The sequence below is a fragment of the Sminthopsis crassicaudata genome, chromosome 3 (genome assembly GCF_048593235.1).
Source record: "Sminthopsis crassicaudata isolate SCR6 chromosome 3, ASM4859323v1, whole genome shotgun sequence".
NCBI lineage: Eukaryota > Metazoa > Chordata > Mammalia > Dasyuromorphia > Dasyuridae > Sminthopsis > Sminthopsis crassicaudata.
The window spans coordinates 407,162,448-407,175,609 of record NC_133619.1 but is presented as its reverse complement, the minus strand read 5'-3'; the positions used below and the strand labels follow the sequence as shown (position 1 = coordinate 407,175,609).

Genomic DNA, 13,162 nt, shown 5'->3' with positions numbered 1-13,162 from the left:
ATGGACACTAATGAATATAATTTCTTCTACTAATATGTGTATATACTTTCTTGAACTGGTAATTATTTATTATATATTTTGAATTCTGCCTGGATATTCTGCACATGACAATGTTCTCTTTTGTTTTGTATTCCTTTTCTGTTTTTATTTTTTCTTCTGTTTTTAAATAAAAATAAATTTAAAATTGTTTAAAGCGCAAAAAGATCAGTGAACCTAATAAAGCAAAACAAAACAAAACCCACAAAGGTAAGGCTAGTTGAAATCCTCTTGAAAGTTCTGTACTAACCTAAATTATATGACTCCTTACTCTCACTCATTCTTCTGTCATAAATAGATGAAAATTCTTTTTCATGAGTTGAGTTTTATCTTCACCAATCCAGGCTTGATTTTTAACAGAGGCAAATGTACCCATTTACATTATGTAGAGCAAGAAAAGTCAGTGGTTGGAACTGGCAAGTCAAAGTATTTCCTCTGAAATGTTCTGTCTAGGAACTGGTCTGCTTCTGTAGCTGAACTTTCTGGCGTGAAAATTTTAAGTTTTAAAGATTTATTTATTTAGAAAAAAGAGAAGAAAAGGAGACCGTTATCAAATTGTAAAGACAAAGGCTTTAATTATCATTTGTGGCTTAGTTTTTTTATTCTCCAAATTTTTAATAAAGAGAAATTACCTCTAAATCCCACCCATCCCTCCCTTTATTTTGAGACTGTAGGTTGTTTTTGTTTTGAAATAAGTGAATAGCATTCTGCTGTGGCTTTTTTCTGGATATCTAGAGAAAGTGTCTCAGATAAATGACATCATTTAATAATATGACATTCTTTTAGAAGCAAAGATGTACAAAAAGGAACATTTTTTTTAACAGAAATATCTGAATGAGTCGGGGTTGCCATAAAATACATAGATGTTGCAACTAAAGATAAATTGGTGAATTTCTACATATAGGAAAATAACTACTAGAAAATTCTTTCATTTAGGAACTATTTGTGAGATATGGGGCAATGATGGATAGTTTTCCAAAGGACTATTATTCTGGAAGAGTAGTTGACTGATGTAAGTCTAATTAGGAAATGTCTAGGGATGTAATGCACAAAAAGATGCAAAATGGAAGGACATTATTTCTTGATACACTAATGATAACTCATTTTGAACAGATGTTCTTAGTTGACAAGAGAAATATAAACATGACCCTAATTAAAGAATTTACTAATAATAGATCTTCTGCATTTAGAGGCAGGAGCCAAAGCCAGCACAGAGGAGAAAAATACATAAGTCTGGAGAAACACAGAATATTACATCTAAGTTTATGAAGTAATGTTCTCAATTCAGCATTGAATTAAATTTCTGTAATTATTCACAAGTCCTTTGAATTTAAGTATCTCCTGCCTCACATACAAGTGACCTGTGTCACCCCATCCTCCTGATCATATTGTCCATCATCCAATTCCCTCAGGACACTGTCACTGCTGCTGACCCCCGAAAAGCTGCCATAGGGTGCTGGTGTCCTTTCTCTGGTCCAAGGATCTTGAGAAGGAGAGAGATGATGTTCCTCAGACCAGTGTCTGCTTTCTGTAGGGCAAGAAGTAGCTGTGTCTAGCCCGATGCTCCGGCTAGTTACTTTGCTTTTCTCTTCTCTTGTTTTTATCTGCCTCATGGATCTCTTCTGAAATACAAGAAATATTCAAACATTAGTCATAACCAGACACTTGGCAACTGTTAAACAAAAATAGAGAGGCCAGTGGTGTAAATTCTGGTCAGGGCAATTCTGGATGTGATTTAAGACCCTATTTGAGACACCAACTGGGGGGAGGGGTCTGAAAAAGTCACATATCCCTTTAAGTTCTTCATTTATAAAATGATCTTGACCTTGTCAAGTTAGTACTTTAAGCTTCATGTTCCTCATCTATAAAATGATCTTGATGACCTTGTCAACTTAATACTCATCAATGCTAAAGAGAACCTGAGACACCTTTTAGCTTTAGGTCTTAGCCCAAGGTGAAAGGTAGGGCTAACTGAATTCTGCTTTGGTTTGTCCTCAGTCATGGAGCCCAAATGTATCTCCAAACCTGCTTCTCCACAGTCTGGGAAAATGGGGATGTTAAGCAATATAACAGTGCCTGTGCTTTAGAACACTTATCAGTTGTGGCATCCTTAACAATAGATGATTAATGAGTGTTCACAGCATCCTTGACCTTGTTCAGAATAAAGATAACATCACATGATCTCTTCTAGGAACACCAATCTAAGCAAGAAAAATAACCTGATGAAAGGAGAAGGAAGGTGGAAGAATTGCTGTCCCCAATAACTCACATTTATTGAGAGCTTTGAAAATCCACAAAGCATTTCCTTTTCAACAATTCTTTGAGGTAGGCAGTACAGGTCTTGTTATGCCTATTTTATGGTTCCTGAAACACAGTGGGCACTTAATAAATGTTTTCTGGTTGAAAGATTACTATGGAAACTGAGGCTCAAAGTGGTGAAGTCCAAGGTCTGAACAGCTTTTCACTGCTTGTCTGCTAAGACCAGTGTAGTACTTTCCCCTTGACATCATGCTGTAAATGTAGTAATGTGATGAAAGAGATGGATATTCAACATATGCTCTTGGAAGTATTGAGTTCAGAGGGTTTGTCACCATGCCAACCTGGTTTTTACATGAGTGATGAAGACGTGATGCTTATGGAGCCCCCTCTCAAGGCTCACTCCTCTCCAATTCCTACTTACCTAGCATATTGGGTAGCAGGTCCCTTAGATTCTAGGGATAACTCCTATTGGGGTTCCTGAGGACCCACTGGTCCTTTGCATAATTATCCTTTTTACTTTTATTTAAATACATATTAATTTATTATATGTAATTTAGTAACAAATGAGAACAATAGTAAATATAAAGATGTTTGCATATATGTACATATATACATATAGGGCAGCAAAGTGGTAAAGATCTGGAGTCAGGAAGATCTGAGAGCAAAACTAGCTTCAGATACTTGGCAGCTGTGTGGCTCCGAGCAAATCACTTAACCCTGTTTGCCTCAGTTTCCCCATCTGTAAAATTATCTGAAGAAGGAAATGGCGAACCATTCCAGTATCTTTGCCAAGAAAACCTCAAATGGAGTTGTGAAGAACCAGACAGGGATGAAATGTTTGAACAAGGTACAAGATACATATGTATGTGCAACATTTGGTTATGATTAATGTTACTGCCAAATTCATCTCGGGAGGAGATATTTCTCAGGCAACAAAAGCTATCTTTAGAGTGTCCCCGAGTTTCAAAGATCCAGCTTGGTAGAGAAAGAAGACCCAGGACCAGTGGCCTTCTTGCCATATGCCCCCCATGTGATGCTCAGTCTTCTAATCTTATGCCGTTTTATTGATATGGAGCAGCTATTGTTTGTCCTACATTCCTGATGAGGACTATGACATCAGGGAGGTGATTCCGTGACATGTCAGTGAGTTGGAGTAAGTGGGGGAGGGCTGGGCAAGGCCACCTGCCTCACTTTCCCTTCGGAGCCATCTGGATCTAGGGGCCAGACACAATCTGGACGGCTGGAGATGGCCTGGATGCACTGGAAAACCTTGGTCTTCTTAAGCGAAGGCCTTTAACAAGTCTCAGGTGACTCAGGAGACACCCATTCAGTGATTAAAACTAGGTAGCAACTGAGGCAAAGAATCTCCTCTCCAGTCTAGTCCCCCAAAATCTAAATAAATGGAGCAGCTAGCTGGGTTAGTTAGATAGAGTGCTGGGCCTGTATGAAAGATCTTCTAAATTTCAGAGTCAGCCTGTATGTACCAGGACAAATCACTTAATTTCCTCAACTGTAAAATTAGCATAATGATAGTAACCTACTTCCAGAGAGGATCAAATGAGAGAATATTTGTATTAACATAGTGCCTGACCCAGAGTAATAGCTATACAAATGTTAGTGACTATTACTACAATTATTGCTAATAATAATATTAACATCTCCAATTCTTGGAATGCTTTTCCTCCCCCATTCTGCTTTTGGTTTTCCCTGGCTTCCTTCAAGAAGCTCAAATCCCATCTCCTGTGAGAAGCCTTTCCCATCCCTCTACTTCTAGTGCCTTTCCTTTTCCACCGTATTGTTTTTTAACATAGTATCTCCCCTTTGAGAATATGAGTTCCTTAAAGATAGGAACTGTTTTTCCTTTCTCTGTGTTCTCAATGCTTATCACTGTGGTTAACAAATAGAAAGCATAAATAAAAACTGATTAAGGCAGATACCTTTTCTAATGGCATTGATTATGATCCATTCATGTTTTCTCTTCTAATGGAACTCTTGTTCACTCTGTACTTTATAGGCTTAGAGTGCTGCCCCTGCCACTGGGAAGTAATGTGTTTTACCTGTGGTCACAAAGGTAGTGTGTATGGGAAGAAGCCAGACTTAAGCCTGGCTCCCATGCCATCCTATCATGGCTTCACCTATATCCTCCAGAGAGGAGCCACACAATATGACAAAGATCTTCTTTTAGTTTTTAAACTTTCTCTAGGTAGTGGTGTTATATTTGGGCTTTCCATCTGTTATCATTTGCTCTACAAAATAACTTAGGGGTTTTAAAATTTTAATTTTTCAACTGTTTGGACATGTATACATATATTGTATTTAATTTATACTCTAACATATTTAACATGTATTTATTGGTCAACCTGCCATCGGGGAGTGGGGGGGAAGGAGGGGAAAAATTAGAACAAAAGGTTTGGCAATTGTCAATGTTGTAAAATTACCCGGTAAATAAAAACTATTAAAATAAAAAAAATTTAATTTTGTTTCTGACATTGTGCTTCTCAGTGCTTTTAGGGATAGTCTTTCTTCAATGCTGAACTTAAAAGATTAAAAGATTTTTAATATTGGAATTTTTTTAAATGTAAGAAAAATCTAAACTTTCTATAGACCATCAACAAGAATTAAAGAAAACTGATAAAATCCTTTATAATTATGACAATATATACAAAATTTCAGCATTTCAAGACACAAAAGACCTCAAAATTATTTTTACAAAAATTAGACAAGAACTAAACAAACAGCTTATTCAAGGTTATGCCACACCAATATAGAAAAAACTGCCAATATTTCTCAAATTAATTTAAAAATTCAACACAATACAAATAGAATTACCAGCAGTATATTTTATAGAACAAAATAAAATTATTATTAACATATGGAAAAGTAGACAGAAAATGCACAGAGAGAACAGAGAATGTTAAAAGAAAATTAAATGAAGACCAGAAGGAAAAACCAAATAAACAGGATAGTTTTGAAAGCAACATGTTAAATTTATTATATATGTAAAAAGAAAAGCAAGTTTTACATAGTAGAAATTCTCAATTTTATGATCCAGCTTTTTTTTCTGCTCTACTTTGTAAAATGGAAATGCTTATTTTATGTGGTCTTTGTTAAGGTCAGAATAAATACATTAAAAAAAGAAAAGTAGATTAAGAACTAAAAAAACGAAAAGCGTACTTTAAAGCAATAATTATAAGAATTAGCATTGGAAATAGAAAGAAATAGATAAATGGGACATAAAGAAAATACCTATATAAAAGAAGCTAATATTTGATAAATCTATGCTTTAAAATGTAATAACCAGCCTATCTCTGGAATGAGAGGACCTGGGTTCAAATCCCATCTCTGAGGACTGCTATCTGTATGAACTTGGGCAAACCACTTAACTTCCCCCACCTCTGTTTCTCATCTGTAAAATGAGATGATTTCACCAGATGGTTTCCAAGGTCCTTTCCAGTCTTAAATCTACAATCTTAAATGGAATAGGGAAAACTAGATAACTGTATGATGAATGAAAATTGAATTTAGATTCACATCATAATCTAGATTAGTTATGCAATTAGGGAAAGCTATTACTTTTCCTTAAAAGGTACTGCAACTGTCCTTGAGGCTTTATTGGCATAGGGAATTGAGGTTCTGGCTTCTGAAGGCATTTCCTGGTTATCTGAGGACAAAGGTCCCAGCACAAGGAGGTCCTCTTCTGGAGGCTTCTGATGTAGTAGCTTCCCACACCAGTAGAGGGAAACTGCACTCAGCTAAATCAGTTACCACATCCTTCCCTTGATACTGCTGGGTAAATCTCCTTTTGTTAATTATGAGATATACTAAAGCTGTATCTTTTTCCTCTGATTTTCAACCTGAGGCACTCAATTAATTGCTAGCTTGGCTTATTACACAAATGATCTAAATATATATTTATTTAATCATTAAAAAAAAGAGAAGAAAAAAGAATAATATTTTTGATTCACTGATAAAGAGAATTCCTCATGAAAAGTCCTCCCCAAATCCCTCAGCATAGTGTGGAGATGACTGAGTTTGTAGCAAGTTCTATAGAGATGGTCTATTTTGGGGACTAATAGAGAAAGTAAGTCAGACAAATCTGACTTTTTACTTTACATTCCAGCTCTGTGGTCCATGGAATGATCATTTTAATCTAAATTTAATATAGATTCCTGGGCAAAGATGATTATGGTGATATCTCAAATTTCAACTGGTATCAAAGTAGAGAGAACACTAGATCTGGAGTCAGGAAGTCCTGAATTCAAATTCAGCCTAAGACACTTATTTACTTGTATGACCCTGACCAAGTCATTTATATTTGCTTCCATGTTTTCAACTATAAAATAGAAATAATAGCAGCTCTCTTACAGGGTTGTTGTATCAAGAATATTTAAGTGTAGCACCATATCTGATGTATAGTAGGTGCTATATAAATCCTTATTCCCTTTCCTTCCCTTCCTCTTTCAATCAACTGACTTTAGTACTGAATTCACAAAAATCCTTTGAAGAATATTATGAGTGAGCTAGGAAAAAGCTATTATATTAAATAAGCGATGAATGCTGCCATTATTAAACCCTTCTGAATCTTATGAATGCAATTCTTTTTTTAAAATAATTGATTTATTAAAATTTTGCATTCATTAAAAGAATTTAGAATTTCAAATTCTTTCCCTTCTTTTAGCCCCTCACTCACTCATTGAGAAGGCAAATAATATGTATGTGAGGTCATACAAAATATATTTCCATATTAGCCATGTTACAAAAAAAAAAAAAAACCAGAACACAAACACATGCTTCCATCTGCACTCAGAGTTCATCAGTTCTCTCTCTCAACAAGGATAGCTATTGTGATACTGGAACTACCTGCCAGTGGCTGCTGGAAGTCTAACTCAGACCTGCAAAATGGGTCTCCTGTTGTGAGACGATGATACAAGGAAACTTAGAGACTTAGGGACCATCATTCTACTTCCTGAATAGGGATGTATACTTCCTATACTTTCTTGGCAAAGATACAGGAGTGGTTTGAAATTTCTTTCTGTGGCTCATTTTACAAATGAGGAAACAGAGGCAAATAGTTAAGTGACTTGCCCAGGGTCACACAGCTAGTAAGTGTCTGAAGCTTGATTTGAATCCAGCTCTCCCTGACTCCAGGCTTGGCACTGTATTCACTGTGCCATCTAGCTGCCCAATAGATTTAGGGCTAGCTGCTAATCACATGGTAATGGAAGGTTTAGGATGCATAATTAATTTTTTTATCTATGACCCTGCTACATGTATATATGTTCAATGTTGCATCATCCTTGACACAAAACTATGAACTAATGTAACACACCTTATAAAATAAAGAAACTTGGCAGATGATAAACTAGAAAATTCTTTAATTGAGCTTTTCCTTAAGCATCTGGTTCTAGGAAAGATCTTGCAAAATAAGAACTTAAATGACAGTGAAGTACACCACACCAGTGCTGCAATATATATATATATATATATATATATATATATATATATATATATATATATATATATATATATATATATTTCCCCCACCTGAGGCTGGGGTTAAGTGACTTGCCCAGGGTCACACAGCTAGGAAAGGTTAAGTGTCTGAGACCACATTTGAACTCAGGTCCTCTTGAATTCAAGGCTGGTGCTCTATCCACTGAACCACCTACCTGCCCCCTCCCCCAGTGCTGCAATTCTAGAGGCTAAAACTTACTTTAAAAAAAATCACAGCCTAAAAGATTATCTATAATTACCTATATTATTCTATATTCAAGAAACATTTATCCAATCATATAATGTAGAAATTGCCATAAAGGAAAGTTCAGTCGGTTCAGTGTAAGGGAAAACTTTGGGGCTATTAGATGGCTTAGTAGGTAAGTGTCCTGGCTTGGAGGCAGGAAGACTTAGCTTCCTGAGTTCAAATCCACCTTTACTTATTAGATGTGTGACTCAAGGTAAGACACTTAACCCTTTTGCCTCAGTATCTTCCTCTGTATAAGGAACTAAAGAAGGAAATGACAAACCACTCCAATAGCTTAGACTTTAAGAGATCTTTCTTTGAGGGAGAGGTTACTACAAATTCCCATTTCACTTGGACTACACTAAGGCACTATCGAGGGATCTTCTATCAGGGATTCTCAAGCTACGCCCCGGGCCAGATGCAGAGGGCTGAGGATGTTTATGCTGATTTAATTATCACCTCTATGCTGATGGTTCTTAGATCTATTATATACTCAGTCCTTCTAAGCTAGAGTCAGGCATCTCTATCTGGGTGGTGGCTGATGGAGGACCTGTGTTTTCTTGGTGTTAATTCTTAGGCCAAAATTAACCCAGGCAGCAGAGAATCCATCCATACTTTGTTATGTCTCAGTTTAGGAGGCTGCACTGAGTGCACAGCCATTTCACACTAAAAAAACACAGGTCCTCCACGAGCAGAGACCACACTATCCCACATGGAACTATCAGTTACAGCAAATGGTGAAGTTTTGGATGCTGTGGATAAGTTCTCTCACCTTGGAAGTGTTTTTCCCAGGGATGTCCACCCAATAATGAGGCTTACACACTCATTGCCAGAGCTGGCTCAGTGTTGGGGAGGCTCCAAAAGAAAGTGTGGGAGAGGAGAGTATTAGGCTGACTACCAAATTGGGGTGCACAGAGCCGTTGTGCTGACCCCTTTGTTGTACACTTGTGAAACTTGGATAGTACATCAGCACCATGGCAGGAAACTGAGTCGCTACCATTTAAATTGTCTTAGGAAGATTCTGAAGATCACGCAGCAGGATAAGGCACCAGACATTGAGGTCGAATGAAACTACCAAATATTCCAGCTCTGCTGCAGAGAGCACACCTCAGTTGGGTTGGGCATATTGTACTTTATGCAAATGTGCACTTGCCAAAAAGATTATTTTATAAAGAAATCACACAGGGCAAGCACTCACAAGGTGATCAGAAAAAGACACTCTCAAAGTCTCTTTTAAGAACTTTGAAACTGATTGTATGACATGGAAGACATTGGTACAGGACTGCCCAACATGGTATACCCTCATCAGATAGTCACAGTCGGACACACTGTGACTCAACTTTAACATAGTGACATCATTTTGGTCCTCTTCAAGAACAGAAGACTACAACCAACCACCAAAACATGCATCTCCAACTGCCATAAAACATCTTGAACTGGATATCCTAGAAATATCTCAAACTAAACATATACAAATCAAAACTTGTACCCCCAAATTCTCCCTTAAAAAAAAAAAAAAGATTTTCCTCCAATAACATGTAAAGATAATTTTAATAATTTTTTTTTAAATTTTGAGTTCTAAATTTTTTCTCCTTCCTTTATCTTTCTCTGTAATGTCTGGGCTAGCTCTCTGGAGGGCCTCAGGATCAGTCAGGGTCAGGATCAATCAAAGTCCTTGGTCTTTAGGAGGAGAAGTGAAGGACACAGGCAAGCTGTCACTCGGCTCATTAAAGATGAATCCTGGACTCTGGAATCTGGAGCTTGAAGTCTCCCCTCCTGAGAGTGCTATGGCAGAGACTCTTGACCCTCTCCCTCAGCCCTCCAAACCTTCCCTACCATTACCTCACCACAACACATTCAGCAGGCGCCAATCTTCAGGAGAGCTATCACATCACCATCTCATCAAAGTATATGCTTATGGAACCATTATCTCACATTGAGTAGGGACTTAGCCTTAAGCACTCTGCTGTCTTAGATTCAAGTACACCTTTTCAGAGTTATATCCCTCTGCAATCCTTCCAGCCCTCTACATTTCCCCACCAAGACAGTTAATAATTTGATATGTGCAATCATATAATACATATTTCCATATTAGTGATCTTGTAAAAGAAGAAACAGACATATGATAAAAGAAAAAAAAAGAAAAGAAAAATTAAGTGAAAAGTAGTATACTTTGGTCTGCAATCAAACTCCATAAGGTCTTTCTCTGGATGTGTTTAACATTTTTCATCATGAGTCCTTTGGCATTGTCTTAGATGATTGTATTTCTAGGAGAGTAGCTAAGTCACTCATAGCTGATCATCATACAATCTTGCTGTTATTGTGTACATGGTTCTAGTTCTGCTTGCTTTATTTTGCATCAGTTTCATAAATGTTTCAAGATTTTTCTGAAATCAACCTGATTGTCATTCCTTATAGCATAAAAGTATTCCATTACTATGCTATATCACAACTTGTTTAGCCATTCCCAATGAATAGATAATTCTCTCAATTTCCAAATTTGCCAACAAAAGATCTGCTATAAATATTTTTGTGCAAATAGGTCTTTTTCTCCCCTTCCTTTTAAAAAATTATCTTTGGGCTATAGACCTAATAATGGTATTGCTGGTTCAAAGAATTGTAGTGAAATCTTCTTTACCCAGGAGTTTCTTATAGCAATGAAATAATAGAACCAGCCTCTATCCCTGTTGCTGAGATTTGCAGAACCCAAATCTGGAGATTGAAATTTTCTAAACATATCAGACTCACAGAAAATAGTTTCCTTCATCAGAAATATTTGTGTTCACTTCCTAGCTGTGTGACCCTGGGCAAGTCACTTAACCCCAACTGCCTCAGGAAAAAAAAAAAAAGAAATATTTGTGTTTGTTGTCTTTTAATCATATTTATGCCCTATGGTCCAGTGATAGTTATTTCTATAATCTTTATACCTACATCCTTTAGAATGCAAGAGAATACTTTGAAGTTTGTAATTTAATATTTTAAAATTCCATATAATTGATTCTTTAAATATGAAGGAAGTATACAAAGAGGTTATAAATAAGCACTTTACCCAGAAGAATATGTATATATTAAAACTTAACGCTCAATTTCTAAGTAAATTTAACTTGTTTTGCTTTGATGAATGTCTGATTTTTCTAACAGGAAATCTCAATTTACTTAGTCATTTCATCATAGTGCATATGGGTGGTTCAGGCTGGAGCTAAAGTATCTTGACAATTATAATAGAAATACTATTCTATAAAGTCTATTATTTTCCTTAGTTAAAACAGAATATTTTTATGTCAAAACTAAATATAGATAATAGCACCTGGCATGTAATAAACACATAATAAATGTTTATTGAAATGTTGAATAAAGTAATGCCATTGACACTGGAGAAATTAAACTGTATATCTCATCATTTTAAATTAGTTAAAACTCATATTATCTTTCAGTGAACCAGGTATTTGGTAATAATTTCATTTATTATTATTATTTTTTTATTTATTTTTAGCATCTCTCTTTGTAATAGTAAAGAACTAGAAATTGGGGAATGACTGAATAATTTATGGTATGTGATTGTAATGGTATACTACTTCCTGAATAGGGATGGCTCACAAAATTACAAAATCTCAGAATTAGATAGGCTCTCTGAGTGCCACTTATTCAATCTCCACTTCGGCAGGAACTGTCTTCAAAAATTCCTGATAAGTAGTTATCCAAGCTATGTTCCAAGATCTCTAGTTTTTGGCAATCCAAAATTCCACTAAAGTAGCATATTCTGTAAGCCATAAAAGAAAGCCACTAGATACACACATGCATTTTTCCAATTATGCCAATCATCTTCATCTCTTGAAAAAGAAAAACAAAACATGAATAAATATTGCATGTGCCACTTTAGACATATTAAATTTCCATATTTTGGGAACATTTCTATAGAGTCTTTTTTGATAACATATCTGGAAAGGAAGAAATACATTTTGGCAGCATTATAATATTATTTCACAATTTGTGAATTATTATGAGTTGTTGGGAAGGTAAAGGGAAGAGAATAAGTATTCATTAAATTCTTTATTTATTTATTAAATTAAGCACTTTATCAATGTTATCTCATTTGATTCTCACAACCCAGAGAAGTCAGTGCTATTATTATTCCAATTTTACAATTGAGGCAATGGAGGAAGAAAGAGGTTAAGTGACTTGACCAAGTTACATAGCTAGTAGGTATCTGACACTGGACTTAAGCTCAGTTCTTCCTGACCCCAAGTCTGGTGCTCTATTCAGTGCCCCATCCAGCTGTGAATAGATGGTAATTTTCGATTTGAAAATGGAAGTCAATATACCTGTTGCTGAGGGTAGGCTAGCAATTGTTGGCATGATACTATATAAAAATAATACTCTTGATAGGGATTATTCATAACTAAGATCAGGAATGCTTATATAAATAATTTGAGGGTTTAAAACTTTCTTATATTTCCTAATTACTACCCCATTCTCTCATGATCATATCTAACTTTTCAGGGCACAGAGGAAAACTTTAGATCTTTGATTTTACTTCTCTGTAGGGAGACTCTGGAGGTGGAAACATCCTCTGTTGAAATAAATCAGTAATATCAGTATGTCTTGCTTTTATATATATATATGTCTTGGAAAGTTGACCTCTAGACCCAGAGAGATTAAATGATTTGGGGAATAAATGCTGATTTAGCACTGTGCTAAGTACTTTACAAATATTATGTTAACTCTCATGTTTGGCGATTAACTCCTTGCAAAACCCAGTTTCCTTATCTGTATCTGCTATAAGGAAATTGGGATGAGGAGATAAATATTAATGGAATTTATATTGCTGTTATGTCCAACACACACATGTGTATGAATGCATATATACATGTATGTGTGTATGTATATTATATATACTATATCTGTATAAATATACAAACAAAAATAAAAAGTTTTAAATTTACCTCTGGTGTTTGAACAGCTGAATTCCACATAATAGGCCTTTGAAGGAATACAACCTGCTTTGTAGCCAAATTCCCTTCACTGCAAATGAAAACAGACATTAGGTTTTGAGAGATGACAGTACTCCATAACTGATACCAAATTAGGATATTCATAGATTTAGAGCCAGAAATGATCTCAAAAGTC

The 13,162-nt window shown here is 35.7% G+C and overlaps 1 protein-coding gene across 1 annotated transcript in view; it reads right to left on the bottom strand.

The window, feature by feature from the left end:
* Positions 1–586: 586 nt before the first annotated feature.
* Positions 587–13,162, bottom strand: part of RFTN2 (raftlin family member 2) — a 71,805-nt gene continuing 59,229 nt past the window's right edge. Inside the window, exons 9-10 of the mRNA XM_074302777.1 lie at positions 12,979–13,057; positions 587–1,658 (exon numbers count right to left, since the gene is read on the bottom strand). Coding sequence (XP_074158878.1) covers positions 1,383–1,658; positions 12,979–13,057 — 355 coding nt within the window. The 3' untranslated portion in view covers positions 587–1,382. The remainder of the gene's footprint in view (positions 1,659–12,978; positions 13,058–13,162) is intronic.